The following is a 24,237-nucleotide window of genomic DNA, read 5'->3' as shown; positions in this document are numbered from 1 at the left end:
ACATATTTTTTGTACTATTTCACGTATTAATTTTATCATGTTAACTTAACAGAGAAATTAAAAATTACATTATTGCAGTATAAATAATTTAACTATATAGTATCTTCCTGTCTAACTGCTCTTTCTGTTTATCCTGATGACAACACCCATCAATTTATGTGATCTACATACAATTCCTTAACACTTTATACATGATAAAATAACTACCACGGAAATGCTAATCAATTATCATTGGCCCCCTAGAAATCAATCAGTATATGAACATCATCAATCTCAGTCTGCTTGATCTTAGTAGATATGGGTTTAAAGCTACAAATCCTGTGAACTCCCAACTGAAGGATTTGAGGTCTGTTGTAAGCAAGTTACAATACCTTCAGCAGCAAGTTAGTCTGAGTTCAGCTTCTTTACCACACCACTAACAGGCTGAAACGCTGATCCAACCCTCCTTCCAGAAAGCCACGTTTCCCTTGTATCTGCACACCATCCTTCACCACCCCAATGAAAGGGCCACCAAGGCCCTTGTTAATGTTAAGCTATTACCACTACTAATGCAATTCCTCTGTCAGTGTCTCAAAACCTTTTCCAGTGCTTCACCACACCTCTGAAAGGCATGGAAGTGTTGCTATTCCTTCTTTACGGGCTGAGAGATGAAGTTTAAGTGATGTAGACGGAGAGACTAAGTTATACAGCATGTCTGCAGTGGAGATGTTTTCCCCTATCTTCTGACTGTCTATCCTCTAGATACTGATCATCCTGTAGCCACAAGAGACCTGTGGATCAAAATCCTCCTTATGTGCACTCTGGTTCATGAAATGCCGAAACTAAAATTAAAAATTCAAGTAAGGCACACAACACACAGCTTTATGGAATGCTATGTTGTGCACAGAGCTGCTTTTTTTTCCTTTTTTTTTTAATTTCAATTTCGCATGTGTTGACGAAATCCAACTTCTCCTACTGTGTTCAAACTACTGATTAAGAGAACATTCTCTTGCATCTTTCATGAAGATTTCTTTTGACTGAAAATGCCACTTTAATATGCCCAAAACTGCTTACAGAAAACCATTGTTTAAAAATTACTTAAGAAAGAAGGAAGGCAGGGAAGAAGGTTTCAACATCTAGAAGCCACAAATTTGTTTTCTCAAGTCAAAATAACAGTTCTGAAATGTTATTAAATTTATCTTAGGAAAAAATAATGGCATTTTTGTTTCATAGATTGTAATACTTCATCTAAAAAGTATCCCAAGATTGTTTCAGAAAGCATTCCCTGCCTAAATGTACTTAATATGTTTCGCACAAATGCAACAAACAAACATCAAGGGATGTTTAAGCAATAGCACACTTGAATAAAATCACATCTTATCAATGCTACAGGTTGTATTTGATTCAGAAACAAAGACACTCTTTAGATAAAGGGGTGTTGGCTTTTTTCCTTTTTTTTTTCCCCTGCTACAGTGACTTAGTCTTTATTGTTATATGAATTTTTCTCTTCACATTTTATCTGCTGAACATTTCAGTGTTTTATGATTTTAATGTTCTTGTTTGAGAGATACTGGGAGTACTATAATTTATTCTGATTATTATATTATACTATAGATGTAGAAATAATATGACTTACGATTTTTGTTTCCCAGTGGTAGAAAAAAAAGTATGAAAAGATACAGCATGTATCAGAAAATATACCAACAATAGGATACTGAATCAGTTTTTCTAATACTCTCAGTTAACAGCCACGTAACGTCTGCTCTCTTGAGTTTCTCCTACTTTCTTAAAAAGTTTGTACACAGCTCTTGCTTTAGCAGTTAAAAAAATAAATAAATCCTATTTCAAGTAATGTTACCCACTTGAAGAACAGCCTAAATCAATAAAAGCCAGAAAATTCAATGGTAACAATACTGTTTAAGTTTAGGGACTACTGGAGTTCAACTAAAGAAAGCCACCATTTGCCACTTATCCTTCCATTTCCATGAAATTGTAAATCTCTAGTGAATGTTTTATGCTATTGAGTAGTTGTATGTCTGGTTTGACAGCTGTATAGAGTTTTAATTATCTTCTGTAATTGGTATATTGTCAAATCTGTAACCCCTACTACACAGCCCGTTTTGTGACCATAGCCCAAGAAGAACTGAAGAGAAATAAAATTAAGAGATTTAAAGCACCTGCGAGGACCAACAGGATTCCAAGACACCAGAGACTTAAAGATTTTGTTATCTCCAACGATAAATTAAAAAAAAAAAATCACCAAAAAACCCCATTCATGCTAAGAGGCCACATTGAGAAAACTGTCTCATAAATTTGAAATCTGTTAGGACAACTTCATTGTTTGTCAAACTGCAATTCCTGTAGGAATTAATCTTCATGCCAGAAGCAAGATTTTGGGCACTGTAAGCTTATTTCTGGTTTTATTTGTATTAATTATACTGTAGATCATTGACCTGAGTAGTTGGTGATTAGTTCTAATTTGAATTGCAGTTAGAAAAGACTAAATTTTCAGCAATCAACACTCAATTGTTTTAAAAGTTAATAAAGACGTCAAGCTTTCCTTATTATGGAAAAAATGAAAAAAAGAGTTTGTTTCAATGAAGAAAGAAACTATTATTGAATTACGTAATTCGGCAGCAAAAGAAAAGTAAATAGTAATTCATAAATTTACTAACCTTCAGGTCCACAGACTTCTGGATTACTAATGCAAGAATTTTGATAGCTTCCAAAGAAGAGAAAGGTAACTCCCTTCTTTTCAGTGACGTAAATTCCTTTGTTCACCATTCCTTCTACAATATCTAAAGGAAAAGCAAGATATAGTTTAACATTAATATAAACCAAAACATCCTGGAAAAATTATTTTAATAGATTCATACACCTCATATGTTTATCTTGTCCCAACTATAGGTTTGCTATTTTTGGTTTGTTTTGTTGTTTTTCTTTTTGGGTTTTGTGGGAGTTTTGTTGGTGGTTTGTCTTAGGTTTTTTTTAAGAATCATACCCATAACTCTTTCATTTCAAGACTGCAAAAATTACACTCATATCCATCAGATTCTTGATTAACTAAGACTGCTTGACAGAATCCATACATCCAAAACCCATTATTTCAAAGTAATCTGAATAAACCTTATGCTTTCCAGAGCCCTGAATACCAGACACATCATAGAGGTATTTCTGTCATACGGTTAGGTTGCTAATGAAGAAATTCTTAAATGAAAAATGTCACAGAATAAAGGGGTTTCTTTTCATTTTTTGAAAGGGCAATTTTGTGATCAAAAGCCACTTTTCTTTAAAAATACAATGCAATGAAATATACTTGACAAGCTATAGTCAAAAGGCAGAAATATATATCCTTTCCGGACATCCTTAGGTATGGCACCACTGTCATTTGGAAAGGCTATTTCTTTGTCTAACATGGATAAAGACTAATTGTCTTGTGATTTGAGTGTGATATTCTTGTGTTCTCTCCTAAAGAAAAGGACTGTTGATTTATCTCCCACTAGCTAAAGCACATGAGCCTTCTTAATACTAAAAAAACATGACCCTTGTTTACTACAGGAAACCTCACTAAGGTCTAAGAGTCTAGCCGACAGATGATGACAGGAAGTTGATCTCATTTGTCCCAAGATAAAAAGAGGGATTAATTTTAGCAATGAAAACAATAGGAAATCACAATCAAAAAAATCCACTGCCTTAAAAAGCCTGCATTCCACAAAACAAAGAATATTCTATCATCTGTTTCTGAGCAGACAAAATTTAATTGTTCAGTTTGGAATTTCACGTTAATACCATTGTTTGTGACGGCATTTCTTAGGACTGTGAAGGTTCAGGATCTTGGGTTTAAGACCCTTCTCTATAATTTCTTCTGAAAGTGTTAGTAGTTGCTCTAAGGGAAACACCAACAATGGGAATACAGTCTTTTCCTGCTCTGAGGTGAAGAAATTGCCAGCTAGATGCTGCTTGATATTTTTAAAAATGTAATGAGAACATAAGAGGAAATAAGGAAGGCACACAAATGGTCTAAAACACATAAAAGGTGGGACATAAGGTACTTCCCTCTGTATTTATCACTGTATATCTACCTGACTTAACAGAAGCCTTTTGCACAGCAGAGCACAGTGTAAATCACACCAAAGATGCACGTTCAGTGCTAGGGACGGACCATCTATTTGCAGTGATAATCACAAATACCTGTCACTGCTTCAAGACGGTGCACCCCTTTATGCAATGGGGACATGGGCAAAAGGGCATCTCATTTTCAAACTGTAGACAACCATCAGGCATGAGGACAGCAGTCATAGTGCTGACCCATCTGTAGGGTAACAACACTCAATGTAACAGCAACAGCATGGCATAGCCCTCAGTGAATGTATGTCCAAGTATTTTCTTAGTCCATTCCAAATCTCAAGATGAATATCACAGGTTTCAGGTGTCTTCCTTTCCCTTTGAGCATGAAGTCATCAAGTTCTGTCTCTAATTGACAGATAAAATATAGTTTCTTTCAAAAATTTGAGTGTGTGTTATGGAGTGAAGCAAAGATTTCTATGTTCTTCTGGAGTCACTTGAATTCTAAATTAATCTAGCCAGAATAAATCCCATAAAGTAACGCCTTTCTGTTTCCATAGAATTTCCTTTGCCACTGATGTCACTCTTTTTAATGTTGATAATGAATATATCTTATTATGTGAGAACTATGCAAATGCTCTATAAAGCAGATAAGAAAGGATTGTAAGGAATTAGGGTCATTTGAAGTTCATTATTAATAGAGTTCCCATTTTTCAGCAAACTTTTACTGTTAAGAGTAGAAAAATAGTGGGTTTACTACTCTAATAGAAACCTCATAGTATTTGAGCAGCCCATATGACAGTTTGACCGTTTCCATCCTTCTTCTTAGGTCAGGTTTTCAAACTAGATGTGAGTTAATACCTAACTGTAAAGTGGACAAGAGGTCATATTTCAATTGTACGTACACAAATGTAAATGCTAGTGACTTAAATGACTTTAAACTTATGCTGGTGTAGATGTAAATAGTTTCCAATCTGTCAGGTTTCTGCCTGGAGAGTTGTCATTTTCTGTTCTTCCTTTTATAACCTGGTGTGTTGATGTGAAAAAAAAATACCATTAAAAGGACATATATATGCAGATTTTTGCTTGCCTTTTTTTTTTTTTTGAAAAAAAGGCATGTTAATCAAAATATGTCATGATTGACAAGTTCTTACTTCCGGGCTTTGCAAATTTGCTTGCACGTGTCCTTCTTAATATGTCCTTTAAAAACTACTATGAAATGTTGAAAAACAGATGGCTTCTTTTTCCTTTTATAACCTTGAAAGACAAGAAAAAAAATCAACCTATTTGTTCTTACATGTTCCTCTTACGTGTCATCTCTGTGTCTTTTAAGCTTAATACAAATATTTCAAATATTTTACGTTTTGGAGAACCACTGAGGCTCATCTTCCCATGGTATGCTTAGCATGGGGATGCCTCTCCCAGTAGTTCACAGTAATTCAGATAACATTGCAGGAGTGCTTTTTCAATAACATATGCCAATGTAAGTATAAACAGATCTTTACCTAATGATCTGAACTTAAACTCAATGTTAAGTTTTAATCCAGTGTTACAAGAACCATCCAAGCTTGACAAATGCAGAACAAAAAACATGTAAATCCTCACCTACAGTTGCAGAGAAGTTAGAGTAGGCAGAGTCATTGGTATATACAAAGGTAGAGTTATGGGAAGTAAGCACAGTGAAGTTGTGGATTCTTAGAGCTGGGTGGAACAACAAAAGAAAATAAGCAAATAAGAAAAACAATGAATAAACACAATCAGTAATGAATTGGCCAGTTCATATCTCTCAACATAGCACAAATCACAGATGTTGGTCAGCAGCCTTTAAAATTATCATACAACCCCTTCTCCCAAGGACTTGTATGCATGTGAGTGTTACATTCTTTGATTACACAAGTTAAGTAAATACTGTATCACTAAAACATTTTTTTCCTTACAGTAACTGAGAAAAAAATATAAAAAAAATACAACTGCAGGTGAAGGGCTCTGAAATACAGCCATGCTGGTAAGCAACTCTGCAATTATAACAAAATTCATTATACTGGTGCAAAATCTATGGGCAATTGAAATCCCTTGTCCAGTTCTGGGCTCCCCAGTACAAGAGAGACATGGACATACTGGAGGAAGTCCAGTGAAAGGCTAAGAATGCTGGGACTGCTCAGTCTGGAGAAGGGAGGGCTGAGGGATCTTATCAGTGTCTATAAACACCAGATGGGAGGTGTAAAGATAGCACCAGACTCTTCTTAGTTGTATCCAGTGAATAGAAAAGAGGCAATGGGCACAAATTAAATACAAGAAATTCCATTTAAAAATAATAAAAAATGGAACTTTTTATATCTGAAAATAAATTTATATTCTCTAATATTTTGTTATTTTGATAATTAACAGTATCTTACGCACTGTAATTATTTACCCTGGGCAGGCAAATAGAGCTTGATGGAAAGCTCATGAAAGTAAATGGAGACACATCGATTTGGGTTTTAGACCAACTGAGCTCACAGAAGGGAAAGGCAAATGTTCTTAAAAAAAACCAAAAAAAACCCAAAACCAAACAAAAACCTCAAGAGAAAAATGCATGGAAAACAAGGGGTCAAATAAAAAACCTGAACACGGCCACATCTTTTTCTGTTTGCTACATTTTAAGTTAATTGTTTCCCTTCAATTGCTTCTACTGCTGAGATAACAAAAGAAAATTAATTTGCTGACACTCTCACAACACAAATGCATTGAGAGATATAAATCTGGCTTCACACACAATGACTTCAACAAATAACATGGATTAACATGATGAACAGAGTATGATGCCTCAAGAATTTAAGAGGAGAAACATGGAATGAAAATAATCGCATGATACGACGAATGGAAAAATAAGAAAGACTAGCAATAAACAGAAGAGTTGTGTAATCAGAATGGTATCAAAAACAAGCAAATTGTCACCTGCATTACATTACACCCATATAGAAAACTTCTTGTATATCAAAGTCAAATATCAGACAGATACATAAAACCTCTGCTGGAGGCAGCTGAAATAAGAAGATCTGTGTGCTATAAGACACAATATGAGCAACTGAGAAGAGCATGAACTACCCGCTACAACACTGGGGAAAGAATTCATCATTATCATAACTGCACTGCAGAGAAAAAGACTTTTTGCTACTGGCATCCCCTGCAAATAATAGTAAGACAATGCCCAGCAAACTTCTTCAGCAAAGTCATGCAGCTGGCTCATTTATAAAGTTATTTAACACAACATCACAGTACAAGTCAAAGATTGCTCATGTGAGCCAGTCCCATTCCTTTAAGTGAAGATTTGTAGGACTAGGAACTGTATGTGTTCTGCTTTCTATCTCTGCCAAGATACTACTGAAAAGATTTCTGAATTTTGCTGAAATAATGTCATTTAACACAGTCTGAAAAACAATCTAACATCAATTGTCATTCTTCTGAGAGCTGCATTTTATGTATCACTTTCAAGCACTTTCAAAACAACTTTGTTGTAACCTGAGTGCCAAAACAGGGCTAGATATGGAGTACTTCACTCTTCCTGATACAAAGTGAAGTCCAGTGTCAGAAAATTACTTTAACACACTGTTAGAGAACTCACATGGTAACTTTGTAAGCCAAATTATGATTCTATTGAACTCAATAGGAACGCTGTCATCAGCCTCTAACAGGACCAGAATATTGCCCAGATTTATTTCTGTTCAGGCAATTTCATTCCTTTAAGAGACTTTGTGGAAAGATGTGTCAAAGTTTAAGCTTAAAATACTTGAACACCTCTGGAATAAAAGGCTTTAGATATTTATGGATCTTTTTCTCCACTTCAGAACATTTTTGTGTAATAAACAGCAATAACTTTGCGCTTTTGTAACATTTTTCATGTAAGGCTGTAAAGGTCTCTAACATCTGATTTAATCTTCTCCAGTGATATTTCTAGGTGAAGCTATTACAGTCACCAGTAGTGACACAGCAGCTACCCCTTGCACTAGTACAAAACAGTTTAGCTCAACTGCCAAGTTGCTCAGCCATACCGTGAGAAATACTAGGGAATATACATCAGCCCAATTTGGAATTGGCTAAAACGTCAGAAGAGAAAAAACAGTTCATGTGAAAATTACCAAGGGACCTTTGAGTCTCAGAAGGAGGCAGGGCATAGCTAAAAATTTCTTCTAAAAGGAATGGCCTTATGCTGTTCATAATGCTGCAATGGGATACAGTGATTTGGTCGAAGCTTCATTAATTACATCACCACACATGTCCGGGAAGCCCCACCTCCCTTTTTGATCCTGATATGAAACATCAGAACCAGAAAGCTGCCAAATCCAACCAGACTGCCTTTTAATATCATTCCCTCTGGGATCCTGCAATCCTGACAACTGAGTGTTTCAAATTAGTGAGAGTTTTGCCTTACCAAACCTCTCTCTGTTTTGCCCAATCAGAAAAGAATTTGAACTAATGCTGCAATGCTGCTCTTAAGGAAATACCCAAAAGCACATAAAAATGAGTAAAAAGCATTCAGATAAGGGTTTACACTTCTCTTTCTACAGATACTAATGCAATTTTCAAAAGTGCATGAAGAATGTGGGCATTTAACTCCTTCCAAAAAGCAAAAAGAAACAGGCGTCTTCACTGCTGGCATAGCCAAGGATCTCAGTCACTGAGTGCATTAGTGCATTTTATGCATGTATCAAACCAACTAATAACAATGTGATTTCAATGACTCTTTGGATCATAAACCTTTTCTCTTTATAACCTTTACAATGTGTAGACAGCCCATAAAATATCTTAAAATACTCTGTAAAAATCAGTTCACAAATACAATATCATTTGGACATTGAAGCACTGCAAAAACATTAACTGGAAAAAAAATATCTCAGCTGCTGTGGTACAAAAACTAACCCTTTTCATTTCTCCTGCTCCCTTTCTACTTACAGACTGCCACAAATATTTATGTCAAATACTTATGTTATTGCCACTGTCAATGAATCCTTTGTCTACCTCCATTCGTATCCCGAAACTCATGAATTCCATCCACATCTTCCAATGGCCAGTAATGGGAAGCTGATGCAAGAACTTTGAACCCTTTCAAGAAACACACATGAAAAAGTTATTAAAGTAAGGACCAACAAGGAGTGGAACAAGGCTCCACAGAAAACAATAATGGAGGTCACTAGGTTAAGTAAAACAAGATATTCTATGTAAATCAAGTACAGCACATAAGCAAGATCATAAATCAAAATAGCAGAGTAGATTAAAGCCACACATCTGACTGACCATTGCAGAAAACAGCTGTTTTAAAAACTCAACTGATTTTTATTTTAATTGCACTTAAAATGCATAATAATCTCTGATTAAATCTCTGCTAGCGTATCAGGCAGCATTTGTTGAAGTAACAGTCAAGGAGTCATTGAAGAGTAATTTCAAGATTTTACTGAGATTTTAAACACATGGTAGATAACACAAAGCACCAAGAAGGAAATGCACAGGGTATGTTTATCCTCTACAGCATACTGCTTCTGACTCCTCCATAAGTAACTCAGATCTCTTCAGTTCAAGGGAGTAGGGGAAGATGCTAAAGAGTTACCAGGAATCTTATCCTTTCTGCAAAATCCACTGAAAAACCAGTCCAACACCTTCAGGTTATATTAACCCAAGCATTTTTTCACTTTTGGTCTTCCATGGAGAGACACTTGTCAGCCATAGAAGACCAAAGGTGAAAAAAAGCTCAGTGGTGGAAGACCTGCCATGTGAATGACAGCATAGATGCCTGCAGAGTCTAGTCTTCCTGACATCTCCAGATAACTCTCACCTTAACAAAGTCATCAGAACTTCCTTTAACAGAAGAGATTTGACATTCCTCAAGAGAAGGGGTTCCATCCAGACTATTAAGCAACACATGGATAAAGAGTTCACTCCTCCCCATACAGCATTAACTGTTCCTTCATAACCTTCTCCACTACACCAAAACCAGAACAACTCCTTGTGGCTGATGAGAATACTTTGTTTTCCTAGATGTCCTCCTTAGCAACAGGTGGACAAGCTGACAAAAACAAAACATCTGCTGGTTTCCACTGGCAGATTATCTGCACAGTCTGACCGACAACTTTGAAGTTTTAGATGTGAGCACTCAAACCTGACCAGAAGCAGGCTGCCCAAAACTATCAAATTTTGTGTTAAGATAATAATTCTGGTTTAATGGTATAGCATTAATAATGTAGGAAAACATGAACAGTAATTTTTATTATCTTATTAGCTGCAAGAAATCCTTTATTCTCAAAATAATTAATTTAACCAGCTGTGATGAAATAAATTTATAATCTCCTATTAAGAAAGTTTTAGAAGGCCGACACAGAATTTTTACTGTGAATGCCAATGAGAACATGTTTTGTTCACCATCATGGTATTTCATCCTATTAGAATTTTTTTTTTTTTGAGGGGGGTAAATGACAGAACAGACAACAGGGACAGAGAGCGCAAATATTTATATTACACCATACCTGTAGTTCTTTACCCTACAATCATTTTTCATTCCCAAGAAATCTTTCAAGAACATGGAGGTGCAAAGCTGCTAGATTTAAGTTTGTTAAAAACCATTTCAGCTGTTACACACCATACAAAAGCTTCCTACACCTAGTGTGCAAATTAAAACACATCACAAGCAGTGTCCTATAACATTTACAGTCTATCCTACACCTGTCTTCACTCCCGAGATCAAAACAGCTTGCCTATTTGATAATTACTCCATCATTTTAACATCCTGATACAAACAGGATTTCTTTATCGTAGATATGAAGACGCAGCAATTTTACTTGCATCCTTCAATTGCCTAGCCCACACAGTGGAGATCAGCTTGATTCTGCATCCTCATGGTGTAGTTTTAGAGCTGTGACAGACAGGATCCCCCCAAAAACCATTTTTTTTTAATAACAGTGCAGAGTTAATAAAATTGCTGAACATCAAAACAAGCAATTCTAGAGCTCAGAGCACGGAACTAAAAGAAAGTCTGCATCTTGTGAGGATACAAACTATTCAAACTTGCTTCCAAACTCTACTACACCAAAGATTACACTAAACAAATGATTCATAATTGTCCAGGATCTTGGTCAGAGCAGAATTGGGCTACCAAACTAGAAATGTTTGCAGTTGAATATTTGAAAGATAGAGAGAAATGCACAACTGCTAACAAAAAGAGAAAGCTACTGTCAACATAAGAGAATAATGACACAGAATATGCATATACAAAACCCAATCTGAAAATTCCAAGCAACCCAAACTCAATGAAGCTGAGCATGGCAAAGTACACTGAGGAAAGGGCATATAAGAACAAGGTTTTTTGCATGTACATAAAGTATATCTGAGTATATGCTTAGTTCTGCCTTCAAAGAACATATTCTGGCTGCTGCAGAAGAAATGGAGTTACAAATTTCTGTGGTATTAAGAGCATCCATATAGGCTAAATGTGCTAATGTACCTCCAGACAACTTCCTTCAGTCTACCAGTTCAATCTTGCAGAGCACAGAACATGCCTGCTGTTTCACAATGTGCTTATATGCAAATATCTCTTGCTCGGACTAACATCTGCCTTTTGCAGAAGGTCAAAAAAAGGGTTAAAGTTAAGAGAGGTGGTAGAAAAGAAATTTCAGAAAAATAGAAAACAAAAAGCTCAGGAGAAAATTATATGACACCAAACAATTGTGTCACAACATGGCACAATTATTTTGGTAGTAGTAGTAGCAGCAGCAGCATGACAAAGGCATTGCCATGGTTGGTATCAAACTCATAAGGAGAAGATGTATTTTAACAAGCTTACATTTAAAAGTTGGCAAAAAAAAAAAAAAAGGGGGGAAGGGAAACAGATACATAGCAAAACGAATTGCCTAGAGCCACAATGCACGTCAGTGGCTTTCCCAGCTCCCAGTTCTGAACTACATAAAGCCATGCTGTTACTCCGCTACCAGCCCATCAGCCCTGAAAAGACCTCTGAAAACCAATACCTGCTACCTTGAATTCAACTTACACTTGCAATATCCTTTCAAAAGGCAACACCATGCAGTGTTTAGAACAAAATCACAGGACTTGTTTACAGCCTAGTTCAAATCCAGAAATCATCACTCACAGTTATGCTTCTGCATACACACACAAAATGTATGTTGTGTAATTTGCCCCCTTATTGTGGGAGGGCTTTTTTCCCCCTATTGTTCCATCCACTAGAAGCCAGTGAACCTCATCTATAGGAAATGAGACTGTATTTCTTCGGTTTTGAGTGAAGGTAGAACAAAAGAAATTAATGGGGCTGAAGCTACTGCAATAGCAGACAACATGGCTTTTTCACATCGCTCTGGATTTTATTTGAAAATAATTACTTATGGTTAAAACTTAAAAGCACAAACCAATAAATGAATCGGTAAAGCAGTAAAATTGTACTTGTACACCACCATGAGGCTTGAAATTAAACTATTTATATAAACACAAGAATTCTGCAGTGACACACACAGACCCCAAGTAAGCTTTGAGTTTTTTCTACGTTGAAAACAGATGAGCAACCCTTAATATGTTCTATAATTGATTTAAACTTCAGCACAAAGGCTGAGAGGAGGCTAGATGACTTGAAGCCATGCCAAAGTACTGCAAAGTATACAAGTTGGCATATCTAACTGTAAATGATTGAACTGAAAATGCTGAACACTAAGGCATTGGGGGGGGGGGGTAGAAAATAGTCTATGTCGAGACGTGATTCAGAAACTCATGCTCAGAGAAAAAAAAAAACAGTGTAAACAGGATTTTTCTACATATCAAATACAAGCCATTTTTCTCCAAATATATTTCTATGCAGAATATTTAGTAAGTAGGTTACTGAATTTAAAATGACTGGGACAGTCTGATACTTTAGACTTCATTACATTTTTAATACAGAGCTGACATTAAAATGTAGGATCACAGTTTCTTTGGAGCTATTAAGAAAATGAAAAATGCAAACCAAAAAGCAAACATATATTTAAGCACAATGTCATAAAAAGTAAACAGAACATTCCTTACCTGGGTGTTTGGGCAGCTGGGAATAATTTCCATACACCTGCACATAAAACATTACATAATGAGACATACTGAGGTAAAATTTCCTGAGGAATCCAAATATACCTCAGTACTGACCATATTCAGAACATTACCTGATATTTGTACTGAAATAAAATCAGCAAAGAATAATGACAACATAGCAGAGATAGTAAATTCTCCATGGTCTATATAAGGTTAAAAGTACAACTGGAATCAAATTCCTGTAAGATTTCAATCATAAGTTTTCCTTTGCTACTTTTTGTGTTAAAAGGGACATTTTCCATGCAGGTTCAAAAAGTCCACTCCTTCAGTGATGGCAAAATATCCTCCCAGACCCTTTAAGTAGGATTTGCTTGCTTCACACTTTGATTTCTTCATTTAACTCTAAATAAATTTCCATGATTGGAAGAAAATTAAAAGAAACATGCATCAGATCCGAAAGCTGTACTGTTCCATGGAAAGAAGTCAAATATTTGTTACAATCTGTGCCAAAAAGAAAAGATCTTGTTTTCAACTTTCTTCCTATAGTTGTCTTTTCTTTTCAATCACTTTCACGTTGTCAGAGATCTGAAGCCAGTTTTAGTTTTGCTAGTACGAAAATGTACTTCCTCATAGCATAAGGCATATAACTCTCACTATTTCCTCAGAAACTGAGCTGAGAAGAGTTCCTAACTCCTTGCTTGCCCAGCTCATGTTTGCACCTCCATCCCAGATCTTTTTGGGTGGAGAGCAAGTCTGAGTGATGTCATGCTTTCTTCTCAAACTTTGTCCCATTCTGGTACTCTATTTATATCACATTGCTGCTGTCTCTTTTCTGGGTCCTAACACCAGCCAGCTAGGAACAAGTGGAAACAAGTCAATGTGCTTCAGCAAACAGATAATAGAGATTACTGCTCTTAGCAATCTGCACGCTTAAAGAAGAACGAAAGCCAGAACAAGTGCTCATAATTTGAATGCTTAAGAAAAAGAAAACAGGTTTTGGACAGGAATTTTGGTAGGAAAGCTAAGATCTATTTATTAAAATAACAGATTGTATTTCTGTTTTTAAAATTGTGACCTTCAAATAAAAAATACTGATTTAAATCACATGGCACTCTGAGGGATTAATTTTACTATGTCTGTATCAAGGAGAAACTGAGGCATTACTCATTTCACTGATTTGCTCAGTCGCACAACAAAACTAGTAAAAGCACCAGCAAAATACCTTTATAGTTGCCACTTTCTTAAAAATAAAAATTGCATTTAAGTATTTATAAAAGCCTCCCAACTACACTCTGAACTACATCATATATAATAACTATCATTTTATATGTAAAACAAAAATAGCAGCTAGAATTAGTTGATATTCTTCATTTAATCTGCTCCTTTACAGTAAAATCTTGTTTTCAGTTCCCTCCAAGTTCTTTTTTGTTTGCAGTGAAATAAATGGAAAGAACAGTATTTTAAACAAAATTTGATAAGCTTTCCATCCCTGTTCATCTCTCCCCCGCATTTCTATATCAACCCCTTCTTTATCCTCACACAAGCCATTTAAAGCTGATGTAGGCAAGATCAGAAACTAAAAATCAGAATCAAACCATGTTACTGTCTCAGCAAAATTCAAATTATTTTATTTACCTTTTCATTTGCCAAAAGTTGTATCAACAGATTAGATCTTACTTTCAGCCCCAGATGCTTACTGGTGCAGCAGAACATTCTCTGCCTAAAATCACTGGACACACAAGATAGTGATCTATAGAAAAATGATCATGCATTTGTTTCCATGCATGCCACTGCCCCTCTGCAACTCAGCTTATGACCTTTAGCTATTCTCCCCACCCATCCATTCCGTGATTCTTAGCCCCATTTCTTCATGTACCTATTATCAGTCTGTATTTGCCCAGTTCATTTTCCTAGCTCTATTCTTTCCAGTATATTAGCCCTCTTACTTATCTACTACTTAATTGCAGCTTCTGCACCAAACTCTTAGCTAGGGTTGATCATAACTTTCAGGATGAAAGTTTTCCACTGACACTTTACATAGAGGTTATATAGCTGAAAGCCCAGCAAGCTTGGTAGTGGCTGTGACCCTGATTTTACCCAGCTGGCTCCCCAGATGCCCACCGAACTTCTGAAGCTTCTGGTGGTAACTAGCTCCTTGAGATGACTGGCAAATAGATGGGATTTCAGGGTCCGAGAACTGAAAAGATCAAAATTAATTTTGGAAACCTTAAGATATTCATGCTGCATGAACACTTCAATGTTACCAAAGTTTACTATTACAAAATTTCAGTACTGAAATAAAGCGTGTCTTGTGTTTCTAACGCTGATTTAGGGTCTACAACAAAATAATTCTGAAAAATTTGGATTTCAGTTCCTACAAAAATTTAGCTTCCCATTTAGTTATAACCAGTCTGACTTTCACTTTTTTCCCTCTAGGTTTTTTTAGACTCCTTCCCTCATTACTGTTAGCCACAAACTCCTCCATATCCTGAAGGAAGAAGAGGAATTCTGTATAAACCCTACAAATTCTGCATCACTTACTGAAAAGTAGAGCCACCCTTAGAAATAATAGAGAGCTGCAGCTAAAAATCTTGAGAACAGCCAAAACTTAAAAAGAGAAAGACAGGAATCTGAAATATTTGCCAAGAGGGGCCTGTCAAGGGAAAGAATATGCTTACCAAAACAATTGTGAGAATCCAAGCAAACATGTTCACTGCCAAAACTTTCTGTGGAAACAGCAAATTGCAAGCAGACATTTGAGATTATTTGCAGAAACAAATTCTGAATTTATTCCTGTGATCCTCTGGAAACCTGGTCTGAGAAGCCACACTGCTTCCACCGCAAACCAAAGGCAGCACTTGGCACCTTACATGCAAACCAGAGTAACTGATCCAACACTCAGAAGACAAGTAATCACAGTGGATTGCTCTTGAAGGACCTGCAGATGAAATAGTGTTCATTAAAAGTACTTGCATGTCAACAAAATCACGAAGTCTGCACACGTGGGGGCACTGGACAGCCCACGCGTGGTTTCTTCACAGTGCAGCTCTCCTACGCTGCTGCCCTGGGGCCCTGCTAAGGTAGGAAGGAAAGGAAAAGGAAAAAGGAAAAAGGAAAAAGGAAAAAGGAAAAAGGAAAAAGGAAAAAGGAAAAAGGAAAAAGGAAAAAGGAAAAAGGAAAAAGGAAAAAGGAAAAAGGAAAAAGGAAAAAGGAAAAAGGAAAAAGGAAAAAGGAAAAAGGAAAAAGCTGTGAGCCACGTGTTACAGTACCTGGGGGTAGGGGGGGTGTCCATGAAAGGCCTCTAGGTTTTTCAGTCCCACTTAAGTAGGGCAGCGAAAAGGCCAGGGAGGAGCTGCTCTGCAGCTCAGACATTTACTGACAGGTAGAATGAGTTCCCTGAACAGAACAGAAAGCCTGAAGACCTGCAGCAACCATCAGAGGCTTGCAAACAGCACTGGGAAATGACACAGCCAGGCTTCTCTCTCTTTTCTCCCCTAGCCACCTTTTTTTTTTTTTTTTTTTTTGGCGGGGTGGCAGGTGGGGAGGGAGAGGTAGAAGGGGCTTTCGAAGAGAACAGCTTAACAAAAAAGAAAGATGAACTGTTACATCTTGGTGATATCAGTTGCAACACCACTTTCACAGCAACATGAGTATGCCCTATCATGCAATAATTAAAGTTAAATTTCAGCTTTCCTTGTTCACCAAGGATGATTATATTATTGAAACAAAAAATTAGCAAATGCTATAACCAACACTTACCAGGAAATGAAAAATAACCTCAAGTTAAAAATCTTTATTGCTAGGTATGTAAATACAAACAGAGAGAATAATCCTTTAAAGAATGTTTTTACACTGTAGAACACAAGTTTTCTTCCTGTTTTCATTGGAATTATTAACTTCCCACAAGAGAGCTGGTGCATAATTGGGATCAAAATGTTACAACAAACATCTTACAAAGGAGTATTTTAAGAATAAATCTAACAGCTAGATTTCCTAAATCTTCTCTAGTATCACAGTCTCTGTTAATACACCTATAAATATTCAGGATTAAAATTAATTCCTGGTCAAGTATTTCTCCATCAGTAATAGAAATTATTAACAAGGTGGTTACAGCTGATGTATCAATACCTATCCACTTAAATTTGAAATTTTAGTGGTAACTTTTCAGCCTTTTTATGGGCATCCAAGGTAAGTAGTTGTAGAACTGATTGTATTTATTTCACATTCATTAGTAATTTAAATAATCATTAATATTAAATAATTTAAATTAAATAAATATTAATGTTAATTAATTAAATTATTTAATTAAATGGAGTTTAGTAAATTAATTCAGCTGTCCTTTGCTAAAGGGAACATCTAGGGCAGCTCTACCAGCTCTCTTGGAACTACTCAGATGTACCTAGGTGCAGTTTGATTAGATTGGCACATATGCAAGAAACCAGAACAAGATCCTGTATTAAACTTGCCGTCTTCTCAATACACACCTTTATACTAGCACAATTTATTTTTGTAGCGAATATAAATTGTTTACTCACAGAACTCTAAAGCAGAAGCAGTTTCACAGGTAAAGGGGTCACCTCTAACACAGTTTATTACCTTTTCTTTATATAACCTTATTCCAATGTAGAACTGTGAGCCCATACCAAGGAGGAATTTTGGGGTATTTTACATTCACTTTGATGACAAAGAAGTCATTCCTAAACAAATTAAGTTGGTCTTGGACATGACTGTAACAACAAGAAGGTATTGCACTAACTCTAAGACCAAGTTCAATATATTTACTAGCAAAGCAGCATGTTGGCAGTGTATTTAGAAACTCCTGCAGCGCTCACACTCAACAGAAAGATGAAGGACTTGGTGAACAGTCCTCTCCCTCTAGTTACTGTACAAGCACAAAATACAAGGTGAAGAAGCTCTATCTGCCGATAACTGCATTACCAACATTTGATGGAAAAGCAATCTGTGTCATTCATTGGGTTCTTCTTTTACTTATGCATCCCTGTCCCACCACCTCTGTCTGGATTCTGCAGTCACCTTCCCAAACCAGGGACTGTGCCCTCAGCTGCTTCATTAGCCTTTCCCTGCCACCAGCCCCATTCTAAGGTTTAACCAGCTGCAACCAAAGCCACTTTACCACAGTTCAAACACTCACTCAGGACCAAGCCATAAATTGACAGTGCAGTTTATAAACAAGAAAGGCATTTCAGAACTCTTGTTCCTTTCTACTAGCTACGTCATGTATTCGAAGACTGTGGGCATCTATCTGCCATGCAGACCTAAGGCTGTCTCTTCCATTGTATGGCTCGTTACAGCCTTTCAAAGGAGCCATCACGCTCAGTCTACACCAGCTCTATCCAATTCACTGAGACGCTGACATCTACTTTTATTTTTAAAAGAAGCTGTGCCCATATCACGACAGACAGGTCCATCTTGCATTTAGCAGTACTTAGAAGCACTGTAGTATGAAGAGCTGGGTTTTTTTCCTTTTCCAACCTCTCATTTCTTCTTTGAGCAAGGGAACTGAAAATTGTCATTTGAGAGAAATATTTTCAGTCAATTCACTCTAAGTATTTTGTATGCAAGTAATGCCATGTTTTTAGGTATCTCAAAAGACTTAACACTTAGTTTAGCTCTCATTTTTATAGCATGGGTAATTTATCTCTATATTGTAAATTAAAACTTCCAAGAGGCAAAAGCTATGTGATTTGAAGAGAACTGCTCATGCAGGTGAACTGGTTATCTAGAATACTGCATATTGGTTGTTTTGGTTAGTCATTCCAACACACTTGGGTTTTTTCTCACGAGTTTTGCTCATTTAAAACAACTACTGCTCTTAAAGCAGCTTGTTTCAATCCCAGCAAATAAGTCCTCCTCTTCCTCAAAAGGACAATTTTCTCCAGGTAAAGATTTAATACCATCTAAGGATAGCCACTGTTCCAGGATGCCCAAAACAAATTATTGGGGAGCGGGGGAGTAATTTCCCAGCTGCACCACCTTCAAAGAAATTGGAGAGTAAGTTTCTTTCCCTGTGTTCTTCCTTGGTGTAATACAACAAAATCATGATGATAGGCAATAGGCAATACTAATTGGCAAAGTATCTATGGAAGATTCACTTTACAAACATAACACTGTAGCCCCCCAGTTCTAAATAAAAGCAGGAGAACACAAATTTCACTCAAAGACAGAAGACTGTTGCTTAAGTTGCCAACTGGCACTTTTTAAATGGTATCATCATTAAAGCGTATTAGATGGGGATGAGGCAGTAAAAAATGAGTCTTGCTTTCCTTATGTTTCCAGCATACAAATTCTCTCTTTTCCCCATGGGATGGAGTGCACCTATGGCTATGGTAACATACTATGGAATTTTTCTTGTGTGCTGGAAGAATTATGTGGCATCTGTTCTCAGGCATTTAACAACTACACGCCCCTCTTCATTGTTATCCCTTACATAACATGCATCGGGGCTATACTTAACTACCAGTGAAAATCTAGTCTATGATATGCTTAAGTTTTATTTAAACGGAAAACATGCACAGTCTCTTGTGCTTTCATAACTCAGGACTCTGCAATTCTAAGCAAACCCAAAATATATAACTGAGGGGGGTTTTGTTATCTGAAAACTGTTTGTTAGTGTTTATTCTTGCAGATGTACCATCATCTCATGCTACCATACTAAATTCTCTATAGACAGCATTTCCTATGATCCCTGTAACATTCTTTTAAATGGTAAGCATCCACTGAACTGTGGATGCCTACAAGTGAACAGTTAAGTATGCTGTACACATTTTCTCATAATATTAAAAAACATTTTAAGTATTTGGTCCCTTTTATTTTAGCACTTTCCCAACCAAACAGCTAGAAAATTTAACAGAACATTTTTTTAGGTTCATAAGTTTTCTCTAGGACCACAAAATCTGGCCAACAACATTAGTTGCTTCTATTTACTTTTAAACTTTGAAATGAATAAATCATGTGTGATACTAGAAAAAGAAGAGGGTTGTACAGCTGAAATTAAGGATACGTTTTCACAATAAAAAGCGTGGCTGTAGCCCTTGTAGTAGCAAAACCAAAAATACTGTGGGTGGCACAGGCCAGCAAACATGATCTATTATATCCAAGCATCAAATCAGTTTTAGTTGCTACACTATGCCAAAGCCTGCTATAGCTTTGCTTATTGCTTTGTGCAATACTTAATGCATTATTGAGCTACAAAACTCAAATGCATTGAGAATGTATACAGAATTTCATTTCCTATCTACCTTTAAGTCATCTATTACAAAGATGCTGGGTTGGAGGCTCTTTTTGTTGGTTTGGAGGTGGGGAGCGGGGTGTTCAATCAGAAATTCATAGGCCTGAAGTTCCCTGAAAAGAGCCATAATTTCCAAGGTTCATACGCTACCTAGACCAAAACCAGTCTCTTCTGGGTCTCGGGTATTGGTGCAACAACTGCCAAAATAATAAAAATGAATAGATATTTGTTCTGTATTTACACACAACTCACTACATAAATGCAGGGTAAGAAACAGATCACTAAAGCCATTTCTGAAGACACAGGAAAAAAATGTTTTTTAAATCAGTATGCTCCACAGGGGGTCACAAGCAGAACAGGAGTCAAGAGTGGCAAGCCAGGAAGTACAGAAGGATTTGGTTATGTGAAAATAATCAAATCTTTTTCATGCTCACTGCAGAGGAATAAGAGATACCAAGGCTTGGTCTTAGTGTAGAGTATTGCAGGAGTGAAGGAGGGAAAGGGCTGTCACATCTCCATTGTTAGATTTCTTCAAGGACAGGCTGGAAAAAACATGTCAGAGATTATGAAAAGTCAGCCTTACCTTGCAGCACGAGGATGAGCTACATTAGTTTTTTTGGCCAATTCCAATTGTATTTTTCCATGATTCTGTGACCTCTGAGCTAGTTGACAGATTTGTATATTCTCTTTTTCAATTTTTCTTCATGATAAAACAATATTAACTTTGTCTAGCATAAACACTAAGCTTTCCAGTGCAAATTCTTAAGTAAATTCGAATTTCCAATACATAACAAAAAACACCTCCAAACAAAAACCTTCAAGGCATTATAAAGGACTTTAATTTTTTTTAAAGAATAAAATCAAGACTTTCTTGACTTTATGGGAAAGGAAGGATTTGTTATCCTTCTTATGATTATTTTTTTTCAGTCTATAGAAGCTAGTACTGCCTTTGAAAGAATGCTTGGTATGGGAGGGACATAGAAGTGTCTAGTGTGAGAGTTATAAATACATATTTTATTAACATCTTTATTACTGTGATTAACAATAGGATGATACTTGACCAAGCACAGCTTCAGTTGCGTCCTTCAATTGCACAATAGCAGTTCTGTGCTCCCCTGTTGAAAATAGACTTGAACTACCAGAGATGGTCCAGCAGAGGACTACACAGACGAGGGGACTGAAGCATCTCCCTGATGAGGAAAGGCTGAAGGAGCTGGGCCTGTTCTTTGGGGCAAGTGTCAACAGGACTGGGACCAGCTCCTTTCAGTGGTGCCCAGCGACAGGACAAAGGGCAACAGGCACAAACTGTAACACAAGAAGTTCCAACTGAATATGAGGAAGAACTTTACTTTGGAGGTAACAGAGCACTGGAACAGGCTGCCCAAAGAGGTTGTGGAGTCATCTTCTCTAAAGATACTCAAAACCTGCCTGGACATAACTCTGTGCAACCTGATCTGGGAGAACCTGCTTTACCAGGGGGTGGAACCAGATCATCTCCAGAGGCCCCTTCTGACCCTGACCATTCTGATTCTGTGAAATGCAACGTTGAATGAACAGCTATCAGATGTGATGTAACAAGCTACTTCATGAGCTCTTCACTGGGCCCCCAGCTCTGTCAGGAATCACCTGCACAAAGACAGCTGCTGATGAGCATCATTCCTCTCAGATCAGCAAAGAACCACAAAAGCTATGAAAGAAAGCTTTGTACAAGGAACTGTAATCCCTGAAATTCTAATTTTCATAATGCCATCTAACAAGAAACAATCAAAGGGTGGCAGTGGCCATTGCATGATTCTGGTCCCCAGAATACATCAAGTAGTAGAAGATCTTTTGGCAAAATTAGTCAGAAAGTAGACCACAAAAAAATATTGCATGAAATTGAGTTGACTATACTGAAAAGCACAAACTGAACAATTCGGACTGAAAAAAAAACCAAAAATCCTGGAGCTAATTTAACAAGGCTAATGCTATCATGGAAAATATTTTTTTAATTAAGGAAATGAGAAGTTGCTGGCCAATACCAGAAAACAAAATACAGCTTTTTGGCAATAAGACTTAAGCCTTATCATGTTATGTATGTAATGTTAAACTGATTCAATTTATATATTCTTTCTGAAAACATTAAGAGCCTGATGATTCAAAGACTAAGTAAACAGGTGAGTAACATACAATACATTAGACATTTAAGTTTTCTCTTTATGAGGTCCCACTAACAGTTATTAGATTACTCTTTTTATTGTGTATTTAATGAATCATCCTTTCATGAGACTTTTTCTGTATTGTGGTAAGTCGTCCTCCATACACTGAAGATGACTTTTGATTTCTGCAAAGCAGTTTAGGTTTCTGTTAAATCCCGAAGACTTAATTTAATCAAAACTTTGATTATCTCAGCCTTAATGTCAAGCTTAAATAAAATAGCATAATTGTATAAATAAAACCTGCAATTTTTTTAAACACGATTAAGCTAAATCTTATTTTGCAAAGAGCCACTGCCTGTAATTGCATGGGTTTTGGTATCATTCAGGTAGTCTGATTTTCTTTATTTCAGAAATATTTCACAATGATAGAAGTTTTGCTTTTGGAATTTGTGCCATTTTTTCCTCTTACAGTCTTACTAAACTTTCTTTTGCCCTTTTGGGTAAAAGCAACTCCATTTTCATTCAGTTTCATTCAACTGCTTTGTAAAACAAGTGTATAGTAGAAATGGAGAATAAACCCAGAAGCCAATGCAAATTACTTCTCAATATATACATATATAAAAGTCTTAAATGTTCCTATTAAAGACTTCTCATTCTGCGGGGAATAACACAGTCCCTGTCTTTTATAGTTTCTTTCTTCAGATTTAAGTGGCAAAAGCAATGAGAGGGTGGGGGCAGAAATCAGAGTGCTTGCTAAAATGCTGGCAGTAGCTTCCAAAACTGCACTCTTATGAAGCAATGAGGAGTCATCAAATTTGAAATGCAACCTATTAATTAGTTTAGAAGTACTGTATTCCAGAATTAAGATCCAGACTAAGCCCCATGCTTTCAAGTACTGAGTCTTGGAATTTTAGCTCTTCATTGATAGAAGAGTGTCAATACATAAACCAAATCCTAGCATAAATTCTCTTCCATGCACTCTCTTGATTACTGTGACTCCTCTTGGTTTGTTCCTCATTCTGCAGTAATGCTTAACATGACTAGAGAAATCACATCTGTTGGCTGCAACAGCCATCCCAAAAATCCTAAAAATCACAAGACACACCCTGGAATCATGGAACTGACTAAAAACATATTTTCAAAGCAATACACAAAAAAATCCTGTTTGTATCTGTCACTGTTCTTAGTGCATGCTACAGAAAAGCAAACTAAAATAAAATCAACTACTCAAAATGCGATTTTGAATACGAGAACAGATAGGATATGGGGATGAAAAAATCCCCCCTTTTCTTTTTCTAGAGTATTTGTCAGTCTTGCAGTGCTTTTCACAGGCTTCTTAAGTAACTGTCATTTTCAGATGTCACTTGCAACTAAAGACTGACTATTGATGTGACCTTCATTCAGATCCTTTTTCACTAGTCAGAAATACTGATTTTTTTTCAGAGATTAAGCATTTCCCTTCTTTCTCTTAGGCTCTAAGCCTTTTTTAGCACATGCAAAGTCATCTGGGGTGAAAAGCAGGAGGTAGAGTCATCAAGGAATGGCTACCATGCCAATATTCACATCTAGAGAATTAAATAAGGAAGAAACAGGTCTGTAGTCAAGCTAGTACCTGTGAAAGGCATTATAAAGCTTAATATGTCAAATTTTAAATAGCCAGTAATACGTGCCATTTATATGCAAGTAGGGTTTATCCATTGCTCAGAGGAGATAAAAGCACTAGTCCCCTGCTAGTGGTAAGCCACTAGTAGCAAGTATCCACTCAGTAGA

At 36.6% G+C, this 24,237-nt stretch overlaps 1 protein-coding gene across 10 annotated transcripts in view; it reads right to left on the bottom strand.

Moving 5' to 3' along the window:
- Window positions 1-24,237, bottom strand: part of ADGRD1 (adhesion G protein-coupled receptor D1) — a 172,703-nt gene that overhangs the window by 141,380 nt on the left and 7,086 nt on the right. For 2 of the 10 annotated variants that reach the window (XM_080405451.1, XM_080405453.1), the window contains 5 exons: window positions 15,759-16,018; window positions 13,081-13,117; window positions 9,043-9,126; window positions 5,650-5,745; window positions 2,655-2,777 (listed from right to left, as the gene is read on the bottom strand). In XM_080405451.1, coding sequence (XP_080261577.1) covers window positions 2,655-2,777; window positions 5,650-5,745; window positions 9,043-9,126; window positions 13,081-13,117; window positions 15,759-15,836 — 418 coding nt within the window. In that variant the 5' untranslated portion in view covers window positions 15,837-16,018. The other 8 variants (XM_080405454.1, XM_080405455.1, XM_080405456.1 and 5 more) reach the window with 8 other exon arrangements.

Source organism: Falco punctatus (genome assembly GCF_963210335.1).
Source record: "Falco punctatus genome assembly, chromosome: 1".
In the NCBI taxonomy this organism is placed as follows: Eukaryota; Metazoa; Chordata; class Aves; order Falconiformes; family Falconidae; genus Falco; species Falco punctatus.
The sequence above is the reverse complement of the archived record's forward strand: the minus strand, read 5'-3'. Positions and strand labels throughout refer to the sequence as shown.